The sequence below is a fragment of the Catharus ustulatus genome, chromosome 29, assembly GCF_009819885.2.
Source record: "Catharus ustulatus isolate bCatUst1 chromosome 29, bCatUst1.pri.v2, whole genome shotgun sequence".
In the NCBI taxonomy this organism is placed as follows: Eukaryota; Metazoa; Chordata; class Aves; order Passeriformes; family Turdidae; genus Catharus; species Catharus ustulatus.
Genome location: NC_046249.1, coordinates 55,137 through 82,675, shown reverse-complemented (window position 1 = coordinate 82,675; position 27,539 = coordinate 55,137). Strand labels below are relative to the sequence as shown.

General features: G+C 48.0%; 1 protein-coding gene across 21 annotated transcripts; it reads left to right on the top strand.

Moving 5' to 3' along the window:
- The first annotated feature begins 515 nt into the window (after nucleotides 1-515).
- On the top strand, nucleotides 516-25,248 carry LOC117008512 (mitochondrial uncoupling protein 3-like). 21 transcript variants are annotated; one of them, XM_033082432.2, is made up of 16 exons: nucleotides 516-600; nucleotides 2,226-2,357; nucleotides 3,015-3,079; nucleotides 5,898-6,102; nucleotides 6,855-7,147; nucleotides 7,765-7,869; nucleotides 14,722-14,871; nucleotides 15,939-16,077; nucleotides 16,189-16,399; nucleotides 16,597-16,794; nucleotides 16,961-17,062; nucleotides 17,139-17,319; nucleotides 17,936-18,033; nucleotides 19,162-19,242; nucleotides 20,002-20,172; nucleotides 21,221-21,314. In XM_033082432.2, the coding sequence occupies exons 5-16, from the start codon at nucleotides 6,984-6,986 to the stop codon at nucleotides 21,226-21,228; spliced, it is 1,608 nt and encodes a 535-aa protein (XP_032938323.1). In that variant the 5' UTR covers nucleotides 516-600; nucleotides 2,226-2,357; nucleotides 3,015-3,079; nucleotides 5,898-6,102; nucleotides 6,855-6,983; the 3' UTR covers nucleotides 21,229-21,314. The 21 variants fall into 21 exon arrangements, 18 of the variants coding, with proteins under 18 accessions (XP_032938323.1, XP_032938324.1, XP_032938328.1 ...); XM_033082433.2 differs by lacking the exon at nucleotides 5,898-6,102; XM_033082437.2 differs by lacking the exons at nucleotides 5,898-6,102; nucleotides 6,855-7,147; nucleotides 7,765-7,869 and adding exons at nucleotides 4,221-4,321; nucleotides 14,212-14,335.
- The last annotated feature ends 2,291 nt before the right edge of the window (nucleotides 25,249-27,539 follow it).

The window sequence follows — 27,539 nt, the reverse complement described above, 5'->3', positions numbered from 1 at the left end:
GCTCTGCAATGGCAAAACCTCATTTGTAGAAATTCAACTGAGAATTTTCCTCTTTACTTCCAGATCGCAGGATATGCTAAAGATACACTGGAGTTGAGGGGAATCCTAAATCTGAGTCTCAAGTCCGTAGGTTTCCTGCAGGTGAGTATTGCCAGGCCAAAACAATGGCAACTACTGAGGCTGCTTTTGTGGCCCAAAGCTGCACGGCGGCCAGCAATGTTCCTTGGTGTTTCTGTGTGTCCCAGCTGGCTGGCAGTGTGGGGCAGGAGGAGGCCAGGAGTCCCTGGAAGGCAACAGCACCTCTTGTGCTTTGGCTCTGTGCTGTCCTGCCTGTGCCAAGCACGTCCCAGGGACGGACACTGGGCTGCCCAGGCAGCGCTGGCACAGACACGGCTCAAGGGCTGCCCGTGGCTCCTGGGCCAGGGGCTGCTCTGAATGGGCACCTGGAGATGCTTCAGCCTGGACAGAGACCACCGAGAGCCCAAAAGCACCGCAAGGCACAGCTGGCATTTCCTGCTGATGGCAGCACAGGCCACTTACAGAGGAGCTCAGACAGCGATTCCTGGTTCTGATCTCCCAGAGCTCCAACACAGCTGCCAGGTATGTCCCAACCACCCCAAAACCCTTCCCTCGCAGATATTAAATCCCAACCAACAGCCTGCAGAGATACCTTAAAATCAAAGGTTTAGGTGGTGTTATAGATAATAACCAAATCAAGTCGAATTAAATAGCAAAACAGCAATTTTTATTTTTGCGACCGAAAATACGGTCCTGGGACGCCACAAGCGAAAACACAACAGTGCCGAGCCCGGGGTCGCCACTGGGTGGATACACACGCTGATCTGACCTCTACTGCATCAGATTTCCCTGTGTTCACACCCTGCTATTTCGGAGAGTCCAACCTTATACAGTTTTTTCTCGAGAGTTTCCTTTGTTTCTGCAGCAAATTCTCATATTTAAATTAAATCCTTTTCTGGTGCTACCCAGACAAAAGTGCTTCCTGCATGCCGATGAAGGCTTTGTCTGCTCCATATCCATGTGTAATGAAGTGCTGTCTTCTCGCTAATGGGAGCCATCGGAGGTGATGGGTCCTTTGGCAGGTATTTTATAGATGATCTCTTTCTGTCTGTGGTGGAGATCACCGGGCTAGGTCTGTTGATATGCTAATTACGGTCGTTGTCTATGGCCCCGGGTGCTTGGTGTTTAAGAGATACTTTTTATTTTATTTTATTTCATACAATCCTTTTATATTAACACGAATTATTACATCTATCACAGGTGGGGTGAAGTTTTGTTTGGATGAAAGTGGGAGTTTTTCAGGGAGCCAGCTGGAAGTGCAGAAGGGATGGAATGGTTTTGCAGGTGGGTCCCACTGGAGATGTGCTGGAGGCAGGGATGTGCACCCCTTTCCTGAGGGAAAAGAACTTGCAGAGGCCACTGCTGAGGCTCTGAAAAGAACTGAGCTTCTGCAGGGAGAGTTTTTCTCCTGCGGGCACAGGGGCCGCGCCTTGGAACGGGCTGGGAGCGCCTCCAGCCCTGCCTTCTCCTGCTTGGAAACAGCACCTGGAGCCCGAGCTGTGGGGGTTAAACCAGCTGAATTCCAGGCAACTCTGTCAAGAGTCCCCAGGGGCATGGGTGGGGCTGGGGGATGAGGGTTTTAAACAGCAAATTCTTTGGAATATTCACCTGTCCCAGTGCTGCTGAGCTTCCTTGGAAGCTCTACTGGTTTCTGGCACAACTGCATGGGAATATCCACACTCCATGAGGCACTGTGAAGTTATGGCAGTGGGAATGGAGCAGGGAATTTGGGGCTATGGGATAATTCATGGGAACCAGCAAATCTGACAGGGAACCCCAAATCTGGATGCTGCACAGGGAACAATCTTTGTGCTGCCCAGGTGACAGAGTAGCTCAAGCACTGGAATATTTCTATGCTTGGGGTCACTGGACCTGGATTTTATTCCTAGCTTTAACTGGCTTCTTAGATGATCTTGGGCAAATGGTTTTTCTGTTTCTCCCTTGAATATTCCAGTTTCTGTTCAGTAAAGGGTTTGTATAATATTTGCTTCCATTGCAAATATAACATGCTATCAGCTCCACCAGTGAAAAGGGTGTTTTCTAGATGGTGCATTTCTTTGCTAATTATGTGGTTTTGATTGCTGAACTGCCTTCAGATGTTGCTGTTATTAATGTAGAAATCTGTATTTAATTCTGTATCATTTCAGGAAGTCCCTTGGCAGAACGTGAAGTAGCAGCCCCCAGTAGCTGTGTGTCATTTGCTGGTGCAGATGCTCCAGTAACCACTCCAGTGACAGAAAATACAGACTCACCAGTCTGGGACTTCAGCAGCAAGCAAGGTGAGAGATGGGGATTCACACAGACACTCCCTGGGTCTGACAGCCAGCCCAGGTGTGAAAAGGATGTGTGGTTTGGGGGTCTTTTAGCCCAGACCTGCATATCTGAGCTTAAATTAAAACAGATAGATTGTCTGCTTTGAGGACCCTCAGCAGATCAAGTCATACTTGGCAGTATGCAGGAATTAACCTGTGTGATCCAATCTTGTTTCCTCCTGTGTTGCTAATATTTTAATCCCTTCAGACACTTAAAAACTGTTCTACATTCAACACTTCATTTTTCCTTTTTAAACTTTTTTTTTCCTAGAATGAACTTCAAGCATTACAACTTTGAACCATAACCCTAGTTCTTTGCTGTCACTGTGTTATTGAGTCATGAAGTCAACTGTATTTCTGTTCCTTCATAGTTTTTGGTCCTATCTTTTAAATGTACAGCAAGAGTGAGGAGAGGGAAGTACTTCTTGAACAAGCAGAAGCCCAGACTGTGTAGAGATGTGTTATGCTTTGAGGCTCAGTAGTTTTGGGGCTTGTTTAGTTCCTGCCCCCATCAATACAGAAAGAAAAGGATTTCTCTGGGTGGATCAAATGGCATTGAAACTTCAGAAGCATTTTACTGCTCTTTCCTGCTTTGCATAAAGCAAAGGGTTTTGTTCTTAACAGATTATCCAAAGGGCTTCTCCTGGATCCACAGCAAACCTTAGTCTTCAAAGTGTGGCATAAAGCAGGTAAAGTTTGTAGTGCAGTACTAAGAGGACTGTGTTTTCTTCATCCCCTTTCTTAGATTGCTTACATTTCATGCAAGGCGAATAAATTCTGTTAAGTGAATTGAAGAGTAGAATTGTAATGCTATTTTTTGCCTTGAAGAATGCTGGAGATGCATACCTATTGATTTCCTGGCCCTTGGCATCCTCCTTTTCCCCATTAGTTCATCTTCCAAGATTTGGTTCATCCATATCTTCCCTGGTTTTATTTTGACAAGTGCTTTAGAGGTTGGGTTTTCCTGCTGAAGGAAATCCCTAACTGCTTCCTTCACGTGCTCTTTGTTGTTGCTGCAGTTGGTTGAAGTGTGGCCAGGCAGTTGTAGCCAAATACTTTTATTTCTTTCTTTTACATATTGAAGTTCAGCTGTCTGTGTATCCAGAGTGCTGTGTGCACAGTGGTTCTCCTGGCAATCCCTGTCCCTGCCCTGGGCTTTCACTGTCCTGCAGGGCCATTTTTAGCTAAACATAACTGAGGTATTCCAAATAATATTCCCCTGTTGGACAGGATTGTCCTGGACCTCGGGCCCACTTCCAAGCCCTATTTCAAGGCTGTGTTTCAGCATTCCTGAAAAGGATTCCTGTCAGTGTATATGTGCTCTGTATCCTGTATGTTGTTGCTTCATGGGTGTTCAGCAGTTTTTTAGGAGGCTATTCTGTGCATTTGGATGTCTGGGAGCATGGCATAGCTGTATTTGCTGCTTGGGGTGACAGCTGGTGCTCAAAAACATACAGTAGATTCAACTTTTAGTTGGTTAGGAGACGTCTAATTTGTCAGGAATCTGTTTTTCTGGGATATTGACCATTTTTTCTGGGTTTTTCTGTATTCTTCCAGGTCTGCTGGGGTGTGTTACAGACATGTAATGCAACCCTTACCCTACTTTCCATCACTTTATTCTTTGATAGTATGGGGGGCGATAACAAAAGTGTCTGAAATGAAAGTGTTGTCAAATGCTACTTTGGCTCAGTGCTGGGAAATAATTTGAATATTTAAAGCTATTTAGAAAGCCTGAGGTTTTGTTAGATCAGCCGGATAGCATCGTAATTTCTCTTATTTTCTTGCTGTGAAAGACTCACATGCAGTGTTCCTTTTTCCTTTTGATCCTAGGTGAAGGTCAGCTTTCCAGCATGTCCCAGTAATTCTGCAAACTTGTCCAAGCAGATGTTGAATTCCTTGTCGAAGGAAGTCAGTGTTCCCGCTCTGGAGTGATAAGCCCACAGGCTGACAACCTTTCTGGTTATTCTCAGGTCTCAGAAAGACCTCTCTAAAGCAAATTGACTCTACTGGAAAAACGGTACACTCTGTCCAAGTGTGTCCACTGTGTGTGGGCTTAAAAAGTAGTGGGCATTCCCTTTCCCAGTGAGAGGGAGGTGCAGGAGGTAGCAATCCTGGGACAGATTCCTTTTGACACAGCCTAGATGTTCTTTCCCTTGTCATTGATGCTTCCTGGTTTGCACCCTTGTAAATTAGGATTTAAATGATGCCATTGTTAAAACAGGCAGGGTCTTTCTCCAGGCCCTGATAAGAATAAGGGTTGTGTTTGTATCTGGTTTTGTTTTTGTAAGTTTAAATTAGCATAAATCCCCTTGATTTTACCTTAATTTCTGTCCATGAGCAGTGAATGACAGCTGGTGAAATGCTGTGGTGTTGCACATTACAGGAGTAAGGCTATCAGATATCCTGCAGTAATTCTGCTTTCTGCCCCTTCAAATGAGTGAGTGTTTTAGTTCATGATCTGTTTATTTAGCTTACAGAGACGATCCTTTTCCTGTGTGTGTCTTTGAAGTTTAGATGGACTGTGGGCCACCACTATGGGATCTGAACAACTGGCTTGGGAGCTGCCAGCAGGCGTGGAAAGCTCCCTACCAGCCCCACTAACTTGATTTTGGTATAAATCTGAAACGCTAAATGACGTTCCTGTGGACATTTGGAAGAGCTGGTTTCACCCATCGGAGGAAGAGAAGGGGACACAGTGCAATAACCGATGAAGGGGATGGAAAATCCGGGGCTGGGTGGGGTGCTCCGCAGCAGGACTGAGATGCTGCAGCAGTGTGGTGAGCTGTTGGAGGGGAGCAGCAACTGCAGTGTTTCCAGAGCTGGAGGGAATGCTTGGATTTATCCATCCTGCTACTGCTGTCACAGAGCAGGTGCTGTGAAGGCAATAGTCCCTTCTGGTGACTTCCATGGGTACAAGCACAAGGCTGGGAGCATTTCTGGGGTGCATGGGGCAGTATATCCTTTCCCATCAGCATGTTTTTCTTCTTGCTAGAAACGCTGTTCTCTGGACTAGATTCTAGGTTTAAATGAGGTATAAATTTAGAAGAGCAGTATTTATTATGTGTAGGAATAGAGGAGTGAAAGATTTCCTGAGGTATTTCATCCCTTCCCGTGCTACCACAAGCGATGTATCTTAAAATCCCTAGGTCAAAAACACAGAGAAATCCTCAGATTTTTATCAAGTTCAGCCACAAGTCAAGTAATATCCTTGGCTTTGACTTTTATTGGAAGGTCATCTCAAATCCAAGTCTTTTGATTGAGTAAGTTTAGAACTAGCTCTTTTTTGGTTTGCAGCCTAAGTTCCATAGCCAAGTCAGGACTTTTTCTGGAGTGTTATCCTCTTGCTTAGAGCAGTTTCAACACTTACCTGCTCATCTGCTTTTCAATAAAAGCCTTTGATCTTTTATTTGTATATTTACATGTTGTTGACTAAAATGATCCAACTTAAACCCAACTGCCACAGGCTTATTTTCCCCCTCTTACCAAATTTCTTACTACTGCTTGCAGAAAAAACTTGAGCTGGGTGAGGTTCAAAGATACTTCAGTGAGAAGCTGACTAGGTCTTTCCCTGACTTCAGCACATCCAAACCAAGCCATGAGGAGTGTGAGAGTGACCCTCAGGGCTTGATGAGCAGAGAAGTGGATCCCAAAGGCTGCCATCTTCTGGAGAAATCCAGTCAGTTGGTGTCTCAGGTCAGCAGCCTAATCAATGGTGAGTTGTTGCTGTGAGGAACAAAATGACAAGGAAATCAAATCCCTGCTGATGCTTCTAAAATAACTTACCAGACTAGAGAATAAACTGGAGCCCAGAGCTTCAGTTCCTGCCAGTTGGAAAGTTGTTCCCTGCTTTTTCTGCCCATGGCTTCTTACAGGGTAGCAGCATTTCCAAGAGGATGGAGTTGAAGGGCACATCCCTATTATGCCAGAATTTGCAATTCTTTTGTCACCTTGATCTTCCCTTTTTTCCACCCTCCTCTCTTTATTCTCCAAGGTTTTGTTCTTTTTATTTCCCTTCTCATCCTTAGCAACTGTTTTTACTGCTCTTTTACATGCCTTCCTCTACAATCTGTTCCAGACTCCTTTCCCAAATGTCCCCCACCATTCCCTTGGAGCAGGACTTGCCTCAAAATTGTTGCCCACTTTACCTAATACTGGTGAACTCAGTTCTCAGAGGATGCAAGCAGTTAACAGCATCTGCTCACCGGGAAGCAAAAATAAGGGATTGTGGCTTTTTAAAGAATTTGTAACCTTTCCCATTAACTTCATCCTTAATGCTTCTGCTTTTTCCTCAGCATTTCTGTTCTTCTGGCCTTGTCAGTGGGAAACAGAGCAGAACATGCTCACATCAGCAGTGTTTGCAGAGCTGTGCATGTTTAGCTCCCAACCATCATTACAACTAGGACTTTCTGCCAAACCCCCTAATAAATCAGATTTAAGCTGAATTGTTGCTCCGTGCATTTACAGAGCACTGAACCCATCAAGAGAAGTGTAGAGATCCATGCAGGCTCTGAGGAGCTGCTGCCATTCCCAGGAGACAGGGGTTTGACCAGTGGAAAAACCACAGAGAGGAGGAGGAAAATGCTGAGGTTGTAAATGGAGATCATCAAAGCAAAGAAGGAAGTGGTTCTGATGAGAACTGTGTTGAGAGTGTATCAGCACAAGCTGGCTCAGAAAGAAACATGTGAGAGCTTCCCTGATGACAGCAGTGAAGACCCAGTGGAAGGCTCAGAAAGCTCCATCAAACCAAAAATCCCTTTGTATCCTTTATTCTTAAACACTCCATGCATTTGATGATTCTTCTGCTTAGTTAGAGTCTCCCTGGCCTCAGGACAGAGAAATTGTCTATGTGAAGCTCTTCCCTGGGAAATGAATCCAGAACTGGTGGTCTGGGAAGGTGTTGGAGGACCCCATTACACTGTTTCACAGTGGTGATGACTTTCTTAAAACTTGTAGCCAATAAATTTTGTGATTTGTGAGAGTCACTTCATTTTGGGTAGTTCTGATATGTCTTCTTGCATTTTCTCTCCGTGTTTTTTTTCCCCCCATGTGTTAAAGCTCTTGTGTTTCTCCTGTATTAAAAGAAACATGCTTTATTTTGCTTTTAAAATACTTCCTAATGTTTCTTGCACAAATTACGAATCTTGGATTAAGTGTTGGAATTTTTGCAGGATGAAGTCCTCTACAAATTTGTGAGGTATTGTTTTAAACAAGTTGGTGTCCCAGGTGAGAGAACCAAGTGTTAGAACAATGGAATATTGATGAAAACAAATGAAATTTATTATTTGGGACCTGTTAACAGGTGAGGCTTTTTCCACATCTGGATCTCCGTGCAGCTGCGTACTGCCAAAGGTTGTTCCTTAACCGCTCTGCTCAGATCTGATCCTGTTGTTGTTCCCAACTTCTTCCTTCCACCCCAGGAGATGGAAGCCTCCATGAGACTGCTCAGCACTTCCTCTCATCCCTCTGCATCTCCAGAGGGGTAAGTATGGGATGTCCTCTCCTTTATTGTCCAATTTAGTCCACTCCTTAAAGCAGGAACAGAACTTCTCCCTTCCTTTGCCTGCCAGCACTGAACTTAAATGTGATGGCTTTCAAATTGTGTCAGGGGGATCTTCCCAATAGCTCTTCTCTCCATGAGGATGGTTTTTAACACCCATGCCTGCATTGTCTGTGATCCTTATGCCTTTACATCACCCAGTTGTTCAGTGTGCTCAGGAAATGCTGCTCATCAGGGTCAGTGGAAGTCGCAGGTTGTCATCCACACTTTGTGCTTTAATGTGAGGTGACATGCCTAATTCTGAGGAGCTCTAACTTGTAATTATGGTTTCAATTCATCTCTTTTAGATCAAGATAAAATGGAGGGGGCTCCTGGAGAGGTATCTTGTAATGGTTCTGTGACCCAGGGAGTAGCAGAATAACTTGAGTGATTGCTCCTCCTGCACCAAAGCTGTGGATTGCCGACAATTTGTTTTGTTTTCTGGTCATGAAGATTTATTTACAGTGAGAGGTTTGTGGCTCAGTTGTTTAGACATCTACATATTTATTTTCAGTTCATAAAGAGAGGTTATTAAAAAGAGAGTGACTTTTTACACAGGCAGATAGTGATGGGATAAGGGGACACAGTTTTAAACTAAAAGAGGGGAGATTTAGTTTGGATATTGGGAAGAAATTCTTCCCTGTGAGGGTGGGGAGGCCCTGGCACAGAGTTGCCCAGAGAAGCTGTGGCTACTCCATCCCTGGAAATGTTCCAAGCCAAGCTGGATGGGGCTTGGAGCCCCTGGTCTAGTGGAAGGTGTCCCTTCCCATGGAAGGAGTTGAAATGAAATAAGCTTTAAGGTCCCTTCCCACCCAAACCATTCTGGAATTCCATCATTCTTTTCCAGCCCCAGCTCTGCTGTGGGTGTGCAGCAGCTGGGCTGTTTGTTTACCACTCCCAGATAAGGTGATGCCCTTGTTCCTCTCCATGTGACCTACGGAACAAGCACTTCCAGGAGCATTTGTGTCACTGGGAACAGCTTGCCTGATGAATCAAAACAGACTCAGACAGGCTCTGATAGCTCTGAAGTCACGGACACCTGTGGTGTAATACTAATACCAGCTTTTCTTGAATCCCCTCTGTGCAGCTCTGAGCTGAATGGTTGGAACTACCGCCCTGTAAGTTATTACAAATTAGGTAAAATGTTAGCAATGAGCTATGTGAATATTTTGATCTTAAAGTCCCTAATTTGAGGATTAGCTGTCGTTAATTCTTTGCTGCAGCACTTGCAGCGTGTGCTGAGACAGGCTTCCGTTGTGCCTTGTGCATCAAATTCTCTTTGAAGAACCAGTTTTTCACTGCTACCAATACATAGAGTCGGAAAAAATGCTTCCTCATAGTTTTGCTTTTAATGGGGACATCAGCTTCTAAATCTGGATTTGGTTTGGTTCTGCACAGGTCAGCAAACACCAAGTGTGACAGCAAGGCTGAAATCTGAGCTGTCCTCGGGACACCACAGCCCTCACTCACTTAGCAGCTGGCAGCCATCTCTCCTGGCCTTCCTAGTGCTCCTGCCTCCTCTCCCTGGCTTGTCTGACTCCCTGCTTTCCCCATCTTCCTTCCTGGAATGACAAAGCAGTGCTGAGGTGTGGAGCTGGGCAGTCACAGCAAAGGAGCTGGCAGCATTTGAGACAAAAGTGTTGTCCCAGCTCATGGGGCCCTGAGGAGGTGCTGCAGCAGCTCAGGCTCAGCATGGATGCTGTGAGCACCTTCCAGGGATCAGAGTTTTGTAGGGCCTCACAAAACCTCTTTGTCTTTCACTTATTTTCTCCATTGCATCAAACTAACACTTCCCGTTCTTGAGGTCCTTCCCAGCTCTTGTCTTCCACTCTGCTCACCTGCTCTGAGTGTGGCCTTGAGGATAGGTTTGAAAAATCAGAGTTTAATAAACTTTTCCATAAAATGCCAGAATCCCAGAAAGGTTTGGGTGGTCAAGGACCTCAAAGCTTCTCTTGTTCCACCCCCTGCCATGGGCAGGGATGCCTTCCACCATCCCAGGCTGCTCCAAGCCCTGTCCAGCCTGGCCTTGGACACTTCCAGGGATCCAGGGGCAGCTACAGCTGGTCTGGGCACCTCCCCACCCTCACAGGGTATTTCTTCCCAATATCCCATCTAACCCTGTCCTCTGACAGTGGGAAGCTGTTCCCCCTTGTCCTGGCACTCCAGGCCCTTGGCTAAAGTCTCTCTCTAAATACTGGGATATTTCCCCCCCCACCTCTAGGAATATTCCAAAAGAATAAGAAACTTGTGTGGAGACCAGTTTTATGCAGAATAATTCATATTTGTGTATACATAGACTTGCCTTCAGTGTGAATAGAAATAGCACAGCCTTGGGCAGATTCACAATAGCAGGCTTTATATGTTCCAAAAATGCTGATGGCAGCAACTGCCAAAAGGTTGTTTCTACTGGTCTGCTGGATCTTCCTGATTTCCTGCCTGGAAAGCAGGAGAAGGTGCAAGGCCAGGGTAGGCTGTAGCCTGCTAACACGGATCTGTTTGCCCTCCATCCCTGTGTGCAAACAAAACTGCCAGCAAACTTGCTGAGCCACAGGGCTGAAACCTTCTCTGCCTCCAAGGCTGGAATTCTTTGACCTTGGAAGAAGCCGTGTCCTCTCATGACATCCTCATGAATCTGCTTTAATCCAGCCCCTGGCACACAGGGATAAATCCTCGGCTGGTGTCAGTGTCCCTGCCATTCCTATAAAAAGAAGAGTGAAGTGTGATCCTTGGTGCTCGAGTCCCCTTTCCTCTTGCATCTTCCCCGTGGAACATGTGTGCTTCCTGGCTGAGCACCAGGCACTCAGAGCCTGAGAGACAGAGAGGGAGAAGCCTGGGATGGGCACTGACCAGAGCCTGTTCCTGGGGTGGGGAATGGTGTAAACACGACTTTTCAGATGTGTGCTCTGGAAACTATGCAGGAGGATAAAACTGGCACTCAGAAGGTGCCTCTGAGATGGATCAAAGGAAGGTTTGATGTCCAAAAAAGAGCAAGGGAGCTGGGGAAGGGTCTGGAGCACCAGGAACAGCTGAGGGAGCTGGGAAAGGGGCTCAGCCTGGAGAAAAGGAGGCTCAGGAGAGACCTTCTGGCTCTGCACAACTCCGACAGGAGGGATGGGCCCTATTCCCAGGGACAGGATGGCCACAATTTGTGCCAGGGGAGGTTTAGGTTGGATATTAGGGAACATTTCTTCCTCCAAAAGGTTGCCCAGCCCTGGCACAGCTGCCCAGGGCAGTGGTGAGTCCCCATCCCTGCAGGGATTTCAAGCTGTGTGGATGTGGCACTTGGGGACATGGGATAGTGGTGGCCTTGGCAGTGCTGGGGGCACAGTTGGTCCATGATCCTATGTGTCCTCTCCAACCTCAGTAATTCCACGGTTCTGTGATTCTGGTCATCTGTCTGAGCTGGGAGTGCTAATGGTGCTTTTAAACCTTGCTCAGTTTGAGTCCCACCTGTACATGTAAAATAGCAGCAAGAACTGGTGTTACACCTTTCCCCCAGCTGGAGGTTCATTTTTAGGAAGGTCATTAGGATAAATACACACCTGTGAGCACCACTTCACCCTGCACTTCGGGCAATGGTAGGAAAATGGGAGGAGCTGTATTTTAGCTGGTCATCATTGAAACAACATGCCAGTGGTGTTTTCCAAGCACACCTGGTTTCCTGACTTTGGGAGCAAACAGACTGCTCTCCTTTGCCTCAGTGACATCAAATAGCACCAGGCACCTCCTCTTGTGTTTTGGCTTTGGAATACAGAGCATTTTAGGGGAATTAGATGTCAGGAAGGAATTATTGACAGTGAGGGAGGTGAGGCCCTGGCACAGGGTGCTCAGAGCAGCTGTGGCTGCCCCTGGATTCCTGGAAGTGTCCAAAGCCAGGTTGGACAGGGCTTGGAACAACCTGGGATAATGGAAGGTGCCCCTGCCCATGGCAGGGGGTGGGACTGGATGGGCTCTAAGGCCCTTTCCACCCAAACCATTCTGGAGTTCTATTCCTTACATTGAAAATGGCAGGTGCTGGCTCTCCATCCCTGGCTGTGCAGGACACGTGGCACATGGGAAAGGGGAGCTGTGGGAGGCAGGAAATGTGGCTTCATGCACCTTTGAAATGGGGTTAATTGGCAGATGGGAATTTCCTAGAGAGAGGCTTCCAGATGCTGTGCAGAACTCAGGAATCAGTCACTGCCCCTCTCCAGCCACTCCTGACCTTTCAGCTGCTGTCCTGGTCTCTGGACAGCCCTGTCCAAGGGAAGCACTTTGCCCAGCGAGCAGCTCTCTCTGCTGGTTTTTAATCTTTTAATCTTCCTCTGTGGCCAGGTCTGCATTTATCTCTCTTGGCTCCTTACATTTTGGTTTAGGAAGTTTCTTCTGGAGAATTGTTTAGAAGAAAGAAGAGCAAAGCAAAGATTTTCCTAATTATCCATGTCTGTTATTTCAGTCTGATAGACAGGAAGTGTTTTAAAGTATTTTGCCTGCAGGCTGCTACCTGAGCCTGTGATGCACAGGTTACCAAACACGAGGACTGACTCATTCCTAGAAAAGCCATTTCCCTCTCCCAACAGTGCATATCAAAGTGCACCAAAACAGGGTCCTGGTGCTGTTTCTCTTGGGAGGGAGCTGGGCACCTCAGGACACCTTTCCCAGGACTCAGAGAAGCAGCCCAGGGATGTAGGTGAAAGGCCAGACTGGTGGATCAGTTTTCCAAAAGACCTTCCTGGCCCCGCAGCTTCCTCCCCTAAAGGCTCCTGGAGCAGGATCACTTCTCCCAGTGCTTCACAGGCACAGCCAGCTCTGAACTAGCTGGGGAGAAATGTGTTTGTATGCTGAAATTACTCTTTTCCTAGTGCTGCTGGGAACATCTGGGACAAAGCCAGGCTGTGGGAGGCTGCTGGCAAAGCAAGGAGGAGATGACTCTGTATAAACCAGGGCTTTTCCTCTCATGGGCTGCTGCTTTGGGGTCCCTGCAGGCAGCTGAGCCTGGACTATCCCATTTCTCATGGAATCACAGTGATGGTTTGGGTTGGGAGGGACCTTAAAGCTTATCCAGCCCCAACCCTTGCCATGGCTTCCCCTAGACCAGATTGTTCTAAACTGCATCCAGCCTGGCCTTGGGCACTTCCAGGGATCCAGGGGCAGCCACAACTTCTCTGGGCACCCTGTGCCAGGGCCTTACCACCCTCATAGGGAAGAACTTCTTCCCAATATCTGATTTAAATCTCTCCTCTTTTAGTTTAAGCCCATGCCCTGTCCTGTCAGCAGTCTGAAGATTTGTTGTGATAGAGCATTGCCTCTGCCCTGTGAGGAGACTTGGTCTTCAGGGTACTGCAAATTATTAAGTAAAATAATAATGGAAAGCCAAAATGCAGTCAGGTCCCAGTGACTACGCCATGTCATTCCTTTGGCTGAGGGTGGATGCTCACAAGTTCAGAGGTCACACACCAGAGCTCCTTTCTGGGCTTCAGATCATTCTCTTTCTCACTGGGGTGTTTTTTTCTGTGTGTCTAACCTGTCACCCTCTGCACAGCCCTGTGGTTTGCCTTGACATGAAACGAAGCACAGGGCAGAGCTCTCACACCTGGTCACTCCTGCTCTGGGGAGAGAAGGGAGCCGTGCCTGGAGGAATCCCCTTCCGAAGAGCAAACTGTCCCAGGCCCAGCCCCGAGCTCTCAGAAGAATCACCAGGATCTTCTCTGCTCAGCTCTCCAAGAGGGAATAGTGCTGGCCAGAGGCCGTGCCCAGCAGAGCTTCCTAAGCCATGGCCAGATGTGTGGCAAAGGCTGAGCCCTCCAGCAAAGGGGAGGTGGAAGCCACAGCTTCCAGGCTCTGTTTTTAGTTGGCCTAATTGGTCACTTGCAGTGCCCTGTTTAGAAGGGCTTAAAGCCTGTGGTCAGCCACAGGGAGCTGTGTCTTGTAGGGGCAGGTCCCCAATGAGACTGTGGGTAACCCACAGCCTGTTACCTGCTCTCCAAGTAGTCCAGGCTTAGGATTTATTCCTGTGAAATGGCTCTTTCAAAAATAGTTGGTGGGCAGCACAATTCTCTGTTTCCACAGGTGCCCACAGTGCTTGTGTGTACACAGGCCAAGGGCACTGTGAAATCTGGTGGGTGTACAAAAGAGGGTGACTAGAAAGATGACACTTGTACACCTTGCAGAGAACAGACTTTGATGACAACAGAGCTCAGTTATTTTTGTACTGCTGTCTCCAGAATTTGTTTCAATAAAATTCCTCTGGTTTCTAGTCAGCCTGGGCAGTGTCCTTATGCCAGGGCATGAACCTTTCCTTAACAGGGGACAGGAGTCTCTCCCACATGAGCTTCCAAGTCAGAGGAATGCTGCTGGAAGCTGGGGTGGCCAGGAGCCCATGGAAAGATCACTGCTTTGCCAAGGAATTGACTATCACCGTGCAGCAGGGGTGAGTCACTTCCAATCTGAGCTGCTTTTCAAACCCTGCATGGAATTCAGGATTTAAGCAGCCAAAGGATCAGCATCTCATTTTTCTCCCACTTCTGCAGTGTTGTTTCCCCAGGGGACACCCTGAATGCGTAATTCACTGCTGGAACAGCTTGCCCTGTGTCTGTGGCCCCTTTCCCTGCCCTTGCTGGGTTGGGATGGCAGGTCAGGCACCCTGTGTCCCCTGGAAGGACAGGAGTGACGTGCAGGCTGCTTTCTGCTGGTGGCATCCCCAAAAAAGACTCGGGCAGGATGCCAGCTGGGCTGGGATCAGTGTTGCTGAGGAGGTCACAGCACTGGCCCCTGAGCTGGATCTTGGGCACAAGGTGAACAGTGTCTTCCTTTCAGGTGTAGGTCAGCACTGGAGCCGGGCAGGAAAACAAGGCAGGAGCCAGCTGGAGAGGAGTGTCGGTGCCAGGCAGCTTTGTCTGGAGCCCGAGGGCTGGAGCAAAGGTGGCTTCAGGGTGTCAGGAGCACTGGAAGTCGCTCTTGTGCAAGGTGAGCTCGGGTGTGAGTGTGGAGGCTCGCAGCACATCCTGCGGGACCTTTCTGCGTGTGGGGCTGACGAGCACCAAGGGGTAAACACACTGAGCTTTTTAAAAATGGGGGAAAGGGGCCTTGCTTCCCTCCACCTTGTCTTCCAGCCTCTTGTCCTGAGCCCAGTCCATCCCAGCAGCCTCAGACCCAGTGTCTGGCCATACACGTCACGGGTTTGAGGGTGGATTTCACTCCCAGCTGCTCATCCAGCCCCTGCTCCTCCTGAGCTTGGGGAACATGTTCCACCATGCAGAGGTAAACCTGCTGGGAGCTTGGCAGCTGTGTGGGGTGGATTGTGGCTCTGTGTCGGACAAAGGGATCCAATCTGCCCTGCACAAAGGGCTCAGTGCTGCACTGCCTCCAAAGCACGTGCTTGTAAAGCCTTTGGGCGAGGGTTTTCTGCATCTCATCCTCCCCAGAGTGGGTTTAGGGTGAAAGCCAGTGTTCCTCCCAGCGCAATGCCGGGGGTCTGGGCAGGACCCCCTCCCCATGCCTGAGCCCCGTGAGCGGGGCAGAGGGCTGAAATAGCCACCTCATCACGGGTGCCAGGTGAGCCAGTCCTGTCAGCTGAAATGCCACTGGGGCAACCCTGTTTTCCTGTCACCCGATCCCTGGCTGCTGGAATGTCCTGGGTGCTATATAAGGCTGGGGCCAGGGAGAGGGCTCTGAGGGCACTGCCTGTGCAAGCAGGAGTGGAGCACTGTGCCGAGGTCCCTCCGGTGAGGCCACGGAGGGACAGGGCTCGGGGCAGGTCACTGGGGGAGATGATCTCAGGGAGCAGGCCCCGTTACGGCTGGGGTGGGATAGGGAAGGGTGGGCATTGCTGAGCCCATGCTGAGCAAGCCCTGTGCCTCAGTTTCCCTGGGACAGAAGGGAGGAGACAGGGCAGGACATGGTTTTTGGGACTGACCAAAGCCATCGAGAGCCACCCTGGCGCATCATCACCTCCAGTCGCTGAACAGGACACCCACGTGAAGCCCTGTGCTGATGCAGCCTCCTGGCTCCACAAACTCCTCCTCTCCTTCCAGCCCCTCTGCCACCATGGTGGGTCTGAAGCCCCCCGAGGTGCCCCCGACGATCACCATGAAGTTCATCAGCGCGGGGATGGCCGGCTGCATCGCTGACCTGTGCACCTTTCCCCTGGACACCGCCAAAGTGCGGCTGCAGGTACGATCCGCCGGGTCCCCAGAGCCCCGAGGGAGCACCTGGTGACTACCACAGGGCTGGTGGCACCTGGGGAGGAACAGGAGGTGGGGTGATGCAGTTGGCACCCCACAGATCCAGGGCGAGGTGAGGATCCCCCGGACCATCAGCTCCGTGGAGTACCGGGGTGTTCTGGGGACGCTGAGCACCATGGTGAGGACAGAGGGAGCTCGCAGCCTCTACCGAGGGCTGGCGGCCGGGCTGCAGCGCCAGATGGGCTTCTCCTCCATCAGCATCGGGCTCTACGACCCTGTGAAGCAGCTCTACACCCCCAAGGGTGCTGAGAGTGAGTGTCCAGGCAGTGTGGGATTCCCTGTGCACCCCCTTCCTGGTGCACAGCCCTCTCCCGGAGAGAAGCTCACCCTGAGGGGCACAACCCCCTGGGAGGACCCTCAGTGGAGCACCGCAGGACGCTCACCCCGGGGTCTCTGCAGGGCTGGGGGTCCCTGCAGGGCCAGGAGTCCCAACACCCGCCCTCTCCAGACACAGGCGTGGGCACACGGATCCTGGCTGGCTGCACCACGGGGGCTGTGGCCGTGGCCTGTGCGCAGCCCACCGACGTGGTCAAGGTGCGGTTCCAGGCCAGCGCGGCCCTGTCGGACAGCGCGCCCCGCTACAGCAGCACTGTGGACGCCTACCGCACCATCGCCAGGGAGGAGGGGATCCGCGGGCTCTGGAGAGGTGGGACTGGACAGCGACGGGCACGGAAAGGGACGGGGCGGGAATAGCAGTGGGAATGGTGATGAGGAAGGGAACAAGGATGGGGACAGCAGGGCTGGGTCACCTGCCCAGGATGCTGCAGGAGGGGCTGTGAGCAGATTCCCAATGCCTCCTCCCTTCTGCCCAGGAACGCTGCCCAACATCGCCCGCAACGTCATCATCAACTGCGGGGAGCTCGTCACCTACGACATCATCAAGGACGCGCTGCTGCGGGCACAGCTCATGGCAGGTGAGCACACGGGGACGTGGCCAGGTGCCATCCCCGTCCCTGCCACATCCAACCCCCAGCTCCTCCCCACCTTTAGACAACGTCCCGTGCCACTTCGTGGCCGCCTTTGGCGCCGGGTTCTGTGCCACAGTGGTGGCATCGCCGGTGGACGTGGTGAAGACGCGGTACATGAACTCCAGCCCCGGGCAGTACAGCAACGTCCTGAGCTGCCTCCTGGCCCTGCTCACGCAGGATGGCCCCGCCGGCCTCTACAAGGGGTGAGTTGAGCACCTGCAAACAGATCCCAAACATCCCAACCCCTATGCGGGACTTTGGGGATGTCCCAGCACTCCCCCTTCAGCGCTGCTTTTGCTGACACAGCTTTGTCCCGTCCTTCCTGCGGCTGGGCTCCTGGAACGTGGTGATGTTTGTGTCATACGAGCAGCTGCAGCGTGCCATGGCGCTGGCACGGCCGGGCCTGGCCTGAGCCCCTCGGCGCCTCTCGCCCGCCCAGCCAGGCTCAGCATCAATCACGTTAATTCATCAATTATATTAATTGCCAAAGCGCCGGGGAGCAGCGGAGCCAAACACTCGGGGGGGGACCGGAGAGACAGAAGGAGAATAGATGTTGTTTGAGGAGAAATGTGGGGAGAACAGAGGCTTTCCGTGAAGAGTTTTAAGGGATGAAGGAGAAATTGTTTGCTGGCTTTCCAGCCAGGAAGAACAGCACTTCCCAAGGGCAGTGGTGTGGGCAGATGGGACCAAGCTGAGGGCCAGGGCATTCCCATTGTTCTTCCCATTATTCCCATTCCTTTCTGGTGCTTTCGATAAACCACCCCTATGGGGTCTGGCCACAGCGTGGCTCAGGGTTTCTTTAACTTTTTGGGTGTTTAGGGCCATTGTCCTAGCTCTACGTGTGACACCAGTCAAGCTGACATTCTCTATCACTTTTGGTGCACCGAACAACTTCCCATTGATCTCTAATTATTCAGGTCTGTCACAATCACTGGTGGGGTGTTATATAGCTAGTATAAATATGAGATATAAATAATAGAAAAATGAAAATATGAAAATATAAAAATATCAATATATTTGTCGAAATATAACATATTAACAAATACGAGTAACAAATTTCTATGAAATACATACTATATAAATAATGCAAATAGCATAATATATAAGGAATACATATAAAAATGAGAATAGAAATATAAAGATACAGTTGAAATCTTTTATTGGTGTTATTTGGTTAGAGGCAGAGAAGTTTTTAGTTTTGGTCGGCCGTTTTGGGGGCATTCATTTGGGAGGAATTTTGGAAGCGATTATTCAATTCGTGGCTTTTTTTGCCTCCTCTGGCCCGCAAGCCCGGGCTGAGCTGGGCGGCAGTGTCGCCGCCGTGTGGACACAGCGCGGTACTGCAGCCACCCCCGGGCCGGTGCCCTCTCAGTGTCGCCGCCGTGTGGGCACAGCGCGGTACTGCAGCCATTGCTGAGGCGGTGCCGCCCTGGGTGATTGGGCGGTGACCAAGGGGGACGGCGGGGTCGCTCCATGGCTGCCGAGCGTGGGGAGTGGGCGAGGGGCGGGAGAGAGCGGGGCGGTGTCTGTCAATGGAGGGCAGAGGGGGAAGGGGAGTTGGGGCTGCAAAGGGACGCCGTGGCTGAGAAGGATGACAGCGCGGGTGGGGGGCGTGGTTTACGGCGGAGGCGCCTTTTTCTGCTACTGTCGGGGACAGAATTGAATGGGAGAAGACATTTATTTGCCTTTTAAAGCGAGGTGACCGCTCCCTGTTGCCTCAGAGGTTTACCGGAAGGAAACTCCAGCTTTTCCAGCATTTAAAAGGTTTAAATCCAGTTGTGCCGCTGCATTTGACAGCGCTTCTGCCCGGCCCTTCTGCAATCTAGATGCCAAATTGCAGTGAACTTTTCCCCATCAGTGTCTCCTCTAGAGCAGGAACCTGCTCTACAGACAAAATCCTGCAGAAGTGATAAGGAAGTTGTCGTCTTGCAAGCTACCCTGCCCAGCTTGCACCCACTTCTAGCACACGGTCCTTCTTAGTAACGTATGGTTCCCCTACACTCGCCAGCCAGTGCACTTAGCTTTGTCTGCACCTTTCCTGACAGATCCTGCTGGAGCTGGTGACAAATCCCTAGCCCTACATGGACAAGGCAGCAGACCTGTTTCAGAAAGCCAGCATGGTCCAGGTGGCTGTGTTTAAACAGGACTCTGATAGCATCAGCATCCCTGTCTCTCACATTGACGGTGTGTGGTAACCCATCAACAACAGAATTTCATGACCTGGGGCTACATTTTCTAGCCCTAATCAGCAAACTGGGGATGGATAACTCTAGAAATCCTGTTGAGTGAGGACCCTCCAGGATTCAGCCCTCCACATGTACTTGGTATCAGAAGTAGAAGGTGGAATTTCTAAGTTTCTGCTTTTCCCCTGAAAGTAATTTCTGATGTGGCTGTGCCACTTCAACAGTATTTGAAATCTCTCTTCATGCTCTTGCAGCAGCATTTTTGAACTAAAATGGAAATTTAGCGCTTCTGCCTGGGACTGTTGACAGAATCATGGAATCCCAGGATGGTTTGGGTGGAAAGGCTCCTTAAAGCTCAGCCACTTCCACCCCTGCCATGAACAGGGACACCTTTCAGTAGCCGGGCTGCTCCAAGCCCCAGGGTCCAACCTGGCTTTGGACACCTGCAGGGATCCAGGAGCAGCCACAGCTTCTCTGTGCTGGACAGCAGCATTGAAAGGCAGAGTGAAGGTTCAGCCATGATTTTTGTGTTGCACTTACCATTGTATTGTGTGACAAATGTGGCTTTCATCCTTTTTTTATTTTTTTTTTTTTTTGAGAAATTACAAAGACGCCTTATATTCCTGGAGTGTTGCATTCTACCTCTGTTGTTTTTCCTGTAAGTCTGGATCCTCTGCTTAGAATTTTTTCTTCACTTATTAGATGTCCTGGATATGGTGGATGTCCTGATTGAGGGCAGTGATGGCTTTGATGAAGCAATTGGGTTCTCTTTAAGTGAAGACATGATTATCCAAACATTTCCCTTCAGTGCTGTTGTCCCTGCTGCCTTAGAAGCCAGGAATATACTGTTGCTTCAGTCTGAAAATGGAACAGGTACAGTTTTTATTGGGATGTTGTGTCATTTCTACCAGTGGGGTGAAAGGGGCATAATTTTTACCCATTTTTAATAATCCATGGTGTTTCCTGCTCAAGAGAGGCATTGAGGCTCTGTAGGTGCTTCTGCCCTTTTTCCCTGATCCTAAAGAGAAGAGACACTGTCCCTGCATGCACCATCTGGGTCTGGAAGTAGTTGGCTTCTGTAACAGTGTTTTTAGGCCAGTGTGGAGATCAGGAGAGGAAGGTGGTTTCCATGGCTGTGGGCAGCTCAGGCTGAGATCAGGGAGAAAGCACTGTGCTGTTAAGTAGGAAGTGGATGCATTTTCCAAAGGAAGCTTCTTCAGAAATGAAGCTCTGGTGGCAAATATTGCCAAGTTCTGCCACCTCCTTCAGGAAAGCATTGGAGTCACAGGGGCATCAGCTGGGCTTGGAGCAGGATTTGCCAAGCCCACAGAACCTCACCAAGTCCTCCGTGTGTATTTGGTGGTCAAGTAGCACCTGGGGTGGACTGAAAACCCCCAGTTCTGAAAGAGAATTCTGTTTAACTTGTACACATTAACTGGGGTGTGTGCCCCTCAGTACAAATCAGTTCTTCTCTGAGGTGGTGCTTGGCAGGGGTCTGCACACTTGTGCTCCTGGAGCTTCACCCTGGGTTCAGCACAGAGCTCATCTCAAAACACGGATGGCTAAAGAGATTTTTGTTTCATAGTCATCATTCTTTTTCTCTTATGCTTTTTTTCACTTGAAACAGTTTAAAAATCATGAGGAGGTAAGCGAAGAACCTACTGTGCCACTGGATTCTGTGTTTACCACTTTGCTAAAGAGAGCCTATGAGAGAGGAAGCAATACCCTGCTGGAAGCTGGTGTTCAGACCAAATTGAGAGACTTGGCTTCCTGGCTCCCACCTGACCAGCTTTTGTTGGCAGTAAAGCACATATTGTTATACCTGGAATTCACAGTGGAGAACTTCAGAGCAAAGGGGAGGAAAGGGGAAAGGTTTCAGAAAGCATTTCTGTGGTCTAATTAATAATTTCTGATTTCCCAGGGAGATGAACACAAACTCACAGCCATTCAGGCCTGGCAGTTCCCTGCAGTGAGAGTTCACATGGGACACAGGTTTCTGAAAAGGGAAATGACCTTGGCAGAAGAGCAGCTGTGAAGGGAAGCAGAACAAAAACACAGGTAAGCACAAACACCAAGTGCAGTGGTACTTCTCTGTCCTGCGTGCACCTCCTGCCTCTGCCTGCTGTGAGCACTTGGTGCTGCAGCTCAGTGTAGGTGTCAAGGGGAGTGAGGTGCCATTTTTGAGGGGATTGCTGAGGTAAGTGAAGGGAGTGGATCTGAGTTCATCTACCAGGAAATAAGGAGGGGATATTTTGGAGGGAAAAGCTGAGCTCATGACTTCCCTCACCCTGGCACCAGTTGTGTTTGCACCGAGTGCAAAAAACCACAAGGAACCTGCCAGAAGCAGGCCTTCATTGCATAGCTGGGATTGCAATTTGCTCCTGAATTCCAGTCTTCTCTCAGGTTCCTGTGCCAGAGCAGCGCTGACCCCAGAGCCATACAGGGTCTGTAGTCTTGATAAATGTAAATGAAATTGGCCAAGTCTGTCAGGAAAGCAAAATATCCTGGGGTTTGTTTGGCCAAAGATGGACCATGAAGATGTCTGTACTTCCAGTGGGGGTGAGTGCTGATCCTTTTTGGGTTGTGTGTGGGGTGCCTCTGGCCCCTCAGAAGTCAGGGCAAGGCTGAAGGAAGGAGGGAAGCTGGACAGCTGCAGGTGAGGGCAGTATTGGATGTTCCAAAGTACTTGGTCCAGAAATGCAAGAGCAGCTTTCCTCCTCCTTTCTCTCCACCACTGGGCAGAATATTAAGATGAAGCTGCACTTAGCTCTGTCTTTTATGGGTTTTTCTGTGGTTGTTGGTTTTTTTTTTCTTTTTTAATGTATTTCCAAGTGGGGCAGTGAGGAGCAAGTTTCTGATTCCATGATTTCTGACTGACCTGTCACAGAAATGGTCATTTGAGTGTGCACCTGCTTTCTGGCAAATCCAGATGTCACCTGGAAATGCTAAGTGAGGATTTCCAGCCTTGACTACACGGGAGACAGCCTTCTCAAAATGGAACTGACCTTGGCAGAAGAGCAGCTGTGAAGGGAAGCAGAACAAAAACACAGGTAAGCACAAACACCAAGTGCAGTGGTGCTTCTCTGTCCTGCGTGCACCTCCTGCCTCTGCCTGCTGTGAACACTTGGTGCTGCAGCTCACGGAGTGCATTGCAGTGTTTGTGGGGTTTGATTTCACGTGCTCAGGCCCTGTCAACAATTGCCCTCCTCTACTGGACACATGCCTGCAGTGGGACCAGAGTCCCTCTTACCCTGGAGGAATTCTCTGCTCCTCTGGAGAGGGGCTGAAGCCCGGGGTTACGAGCAAAGGAGAACAACCAAGGCACGGGCATTCTGTCCTTGATGCATGCAGCACCACCTCTTCTCCAAGTTCCCAGCACTGATGAATGTAAACAAGAAAATGCCTGCTCCTTCACTTCTCTAGCTCTCCCCCCACACTTCCCCTGCTCTTATCCTTGGTGTGCCAATGTTCTGCTTCCTTTTAATGTCTGAAATAATTAGGAATGAAAATGCTGGGAAAAGGACACTCTGAATAGGTGTCACCTGTCATGGATAAAACCCCACAGTGAGCAGTCAGAAAAAAAGTGTGGAAGCTGGGATCCTTGGACTTGTGCAGTGGACTTAATTTTCTTTTCCTCCTCTCTTTCAGGACAGGAAAAAGCATCACACTCCTCCCATCTTTGCCAAAAGCTGTGGTGTTTGAGCAGCCAAAGCCAGGAGGCTTCAGCACCAGGGCTCTGCGCTGTGGCTCCTGGTCCTGTCTGGCTGTGGGGTCAGTGAGCGGGATGCAGGGCTCCTCTTTTCCTCCCTGCTGAGATTAACTGCCTGGGAAATCTGGAATCTGGGTGAAACTGAAAACTTTACCCTCTGTCCCCCATAAGTTCTCCCAGTTTTTCCCAGCTAGGAGCTGCATGGAAGGGAAACAGGGGAAATGAACTCGGGGAACAGGGAAAGGCAGAAAGAGCAGATGTACCAGCAAAGGGCAAGAAAGGGGAAAGGTTTCAGAAAGCATTTCTGTGGTCTAATTAATGAGAATTTCTGATTCCCCAGGGAGAAGAACACAAACTCACAGCAATTCAGTCCTGACAGTCCCCTGCAGTGAGAGCTCAGTACACATCCACAGAGGCAAGTCCAGCATCTGAAAGAAAACAAACCAAAGGATAAGGTGATTTCTTGCACTTCCAAGTTATTTCAAGTTCTTAAAGCCCAAGCAAGATTTGCTCTCGATTTTGCTTGGCTGAATCATGCGCAGTGGGCACAGGTCAAGGCATTCATGCAGCTGTAAGCCCGGGGTAATTTAGAGGGGACACAAGAACTGTTTGTGTAGGAACATGTGAGGGGATGTCAAGGGGAGTGAGGTCTTCCTGGCTCCCTTAAGAGGCTTTTTACTATCAGCAAAAGAGCAAATTGTGTCTTGATGTGCAGAGGTGTTCCTTTAGAGGCACTGCTGTTATGGGATGAACATCATTAAGTTCAAGGGTAATGGTAATAGGATGAGGCAAAGAACTGGGAAAACTGGCAGAAATGGAATATATCAGGCCCCACAATGGCATGCAAACAAAAGAAACAAGAGAAATCCTGCCTAGTTTTTTATCTTGTCTGGCCTTGCTTTCTTTGCCAAGTTACAAGGTCTCTGTACCTAATTGTGGGTCAAGGTCTTCCCCTTCCCCAGGAAAGAACTGGGCTGTGCAGTCCTTGGGTCACAGCACTTCCGTATTTGCCTCTTGTTGTTTGACCCTCCCCACCCTTGAATATCCGAGGGCAGGGAGCTCCACTTTGTGTCTGTGCTAAAAAAAACCTTGGGAGTGATAAAATATGATCAATTCAACAGGAAAAACACCACAACAAATTCAAAATACCCCAATCCCCCCGCAAAAACCAAAACAAAAACCATCCAAACCAGCTGAATTTCATGCATGATCGGATAAAGAATGCTTGGATGCAGCATCAAAACCTTGATGTCAACCAATTAATGCAGTTCCTCAGCTAAGAATTGCATTTGGAGAAAGTAGAGGGTGAACAGCGTTTATAAGACATTGAGAAGTTTAAATGGTTCTTAGAAAAAGCAAGCAGATAAATACCACTGATGCCTCAATAAAATCAGCAATTTTAAGGTGTAAATAAGGCCTGAATAAGGTTGGCAATTATAAGGTATAACACAATAATATAAAATAAAGTATTAACAAACCCCTTTGCCTTACTGCATACAATTCAGCTAACTTCTTTGCATGTATTATAAAAGAAAATAAAAATTGTTTTAACTCTGGTGATGTGAAGTGTTAAAACACTTCAAAACCATGCTTTGCGTATGAAAATGGTAATCCCAGTCCTGTCCTAAACAATGGGATTGAAAACCATCTCAGAAAATCGGTTTTTGTGGTATTGCCAGGCCCTCTTTGCAGACCAACAATATGTTTATATTCTAGAGTTAGGACAAGATTGAGATAAGAGCCCATTTTCAGTTATTTCTTCTAACAGAAGTGATAGGTTTTACAATTTGCCAGTTGCTGAAATGCTTTGTATGAAGATCAAAAAGAAATATTTCCTTTGTGTGAGAGCAAAGTATTTCTGTGTAATATTTGGGGCTTTTTTCTTATGTCAAATGATATTTTTTTAAAATTGCATTTCTAGAACTCTCTTCTGAATGAACCAATATCTGTTGTATTTTTTTAATGTTTCTAAAATGCAAGACAATCCAGCTGTTATGCTGGCTCTGTGTTTGCCCTCTGTTTATGCAGTGTGGAGGACCATCCATCATCTGCCCTGGACTTCAGAATGATGACATCTGGACTTCATCCTCACAATGCTGTAGCACTGACACTTCAAACAAACTCAGAAAATGATAAAAAAAAAAGGGCACAACTTACAACCATTCCACAAGCATAATATCTGTGTGCAAACAAAAGGCTAAATTTGGCTGGAAATAATTAAAGTTTTGGGGTTTCTTTTTTTTGGTCTTGCTTTGGGTTTTCCCCCCCTCTTCCCTCTTCCTGGTTTTAACTTCTTGAACTTTTAAGTTAAGGTAGCTTGAAGGCATGAAATTACAGATGGTGCTCACTCATCCTAAAATTGAAAACTTCCTCTTTCCAAAGGTAATTGTTTCCAGTTGATACTTGCCACTTGAAGGAGGTAAGTCAATCATTTCTAGAAGGAAAACAGCTCTTATATTCCCGAGAAGGAAAACTCCCTGAAAAGATCTGTGTCCTCAGAAAAGGGACTGCATCTTCTTTCCTTCATCTATAATCTAATTTCAGGTGTCAAATCCACACACAGAAACTTTGGCAGAAACAGGTAAAAGTAGCAAGAGTTCCTTGGTATTTATAGACTATGAATGCAAAAACATAACTGGGAAAAGCAGATAATATATTTGAAAATATTCAGTATTTCAAAACTTACTTAAAAAGGCTGGTCTTGGAGATCTAGAGCCTGTAGCCTTTCTGAAAGGTGGAGTTTCAACAGCAGATCATGGAACAACTGCAAGAGTATGCAAAGACAGTAGGCCATTTACAGTGTGCTTGGTTATGTTTCTAACCCACATTGAAAAGAAATCCTGGATAACACTATCTATTTAAATAAACATCGTTACAGTCAGAAATATCAATTAGGTTCTTTCAATGACTTCTGATAAGCTTCTTGAGGGCATGCTGGCTGGTAAGGATGTTCTCATTATTTAGCAGCTCCAGACTGGGAGTAGGAATCTTTGGTTTTTGTCTTTACTGCTCAGCACAGATGCAAGCCCAGACCTTAGAGGGAAATGAACTGTGCCTCTTCTCACTGGGTTTAATAAATATATGCAGACAGTAAAGGCCTGCCAAGGTTTAGGAATCCTGCATTTATTTCAGGTCTGAAGAATATCTCCTTTAGGGTTACAAATTCCTTTCCCTCTGAACATTCTCCTTCACAGTTTCCTCTCACTGCCTTTTTCTCCCAACTCTTCTCTCCTTATCCCAGGCTTGTATTGTCCCTGTTTGCCCTCTTGGAAAAAAACAAACAAACAAATAACTGACAGCTTCAATTTGTGTCTTTCAAACACAAGTTTGACAGCTTTTATTTGTGACTTTGAGTTGTTTCTCAGCTGTTTCTGTCTTCTGACAAGCAGAAAAGCTGCCCTGAGTGCATACTTGCAAGTGATACAAGCAGTTTTGCATGCAAGTTCTCAGAAAATTTTCTGTGGCTGAGATTTGAATACCAAGACTTAAATCTGATGCTTAATTTGAATCATCCCAGTGAGCTGGACTCAATCAATAGCTGCCTTTGCTTTATTCAGGAACAAACACTCTCCAGGTTCTTCCTGTTCCTGTAAAAACAAGGTTATTTCCTCCTGTCTGTTTGCACCTCGATTTACTTCAGCTGAATCTGATAAGGGATTTTAGGACATGTGAAATTAGCAGCAGCTACCTAAAATTTGTATTCTCTCAGGGAAACCAGGTCCTTGTATGTCCCGTTAATGACTCAATTTTTTTTCAAGGCAAGCAAGGAGGAATGAGACCCAAAGTACATCTTTGCAAAATTATTATAAAATGTTCAAGGGAAGGCATAAGAGCTGTAATTCTAATAAAAGAGAGGGGGGAAAGGGGAAAAAAAGGAAATAATAGAAAAGGGACTACAGAACCTGCTCCAGTAACGGGAGAGAAGGACTTCACACACTAAACCTCCAGGTTCTGTGAACGTGGGGTTCCTGAGGTATTACAGGATCTGTCTCAATGCCTGATTTAATAAAACTCAACTGAAAAACTCCTTGTGCTTTTCTGTACTCCTGTTTTGGAACTGAAGAAGGGTTTGCAGGCTGGAAAGCTTGTCCATGTTTTTTTTCTCTTGCTGTGCCACTGCTCTAGGAAAAGCTGTTATCTCCTGCAAATCTTCCTCCTCAAAAAACAAACAAACAAACAAAAGTAAGTGTTAAGGAAGTACACATAGCTGTAGTATATCTTAACAATATAATTTAAATCGTTCTTTTAATTAAGGTTCCTTGATGCTGAAACTAAAAGCATAATGTTTAACATAATTTAAGTTGAAAGCTGAAGACAAAAACCTGAGAGTTTTGCCTCTTGTGCTTCCAGTTCTCTCCATCCCACCCTAGGGAGCAGGAAGTAGTTTTACTGGGAGAACTAAATTGGACAATACCCTTCCCAAACCATGACACAACCCTCTAAAAAAGTGATGTCTGCAATTTTGCTTTTTGTGTCTGTAGTTAAAGACAAAATGAGCAGAACTGCATTAACTGAGCAGAGAGTGTTTGTT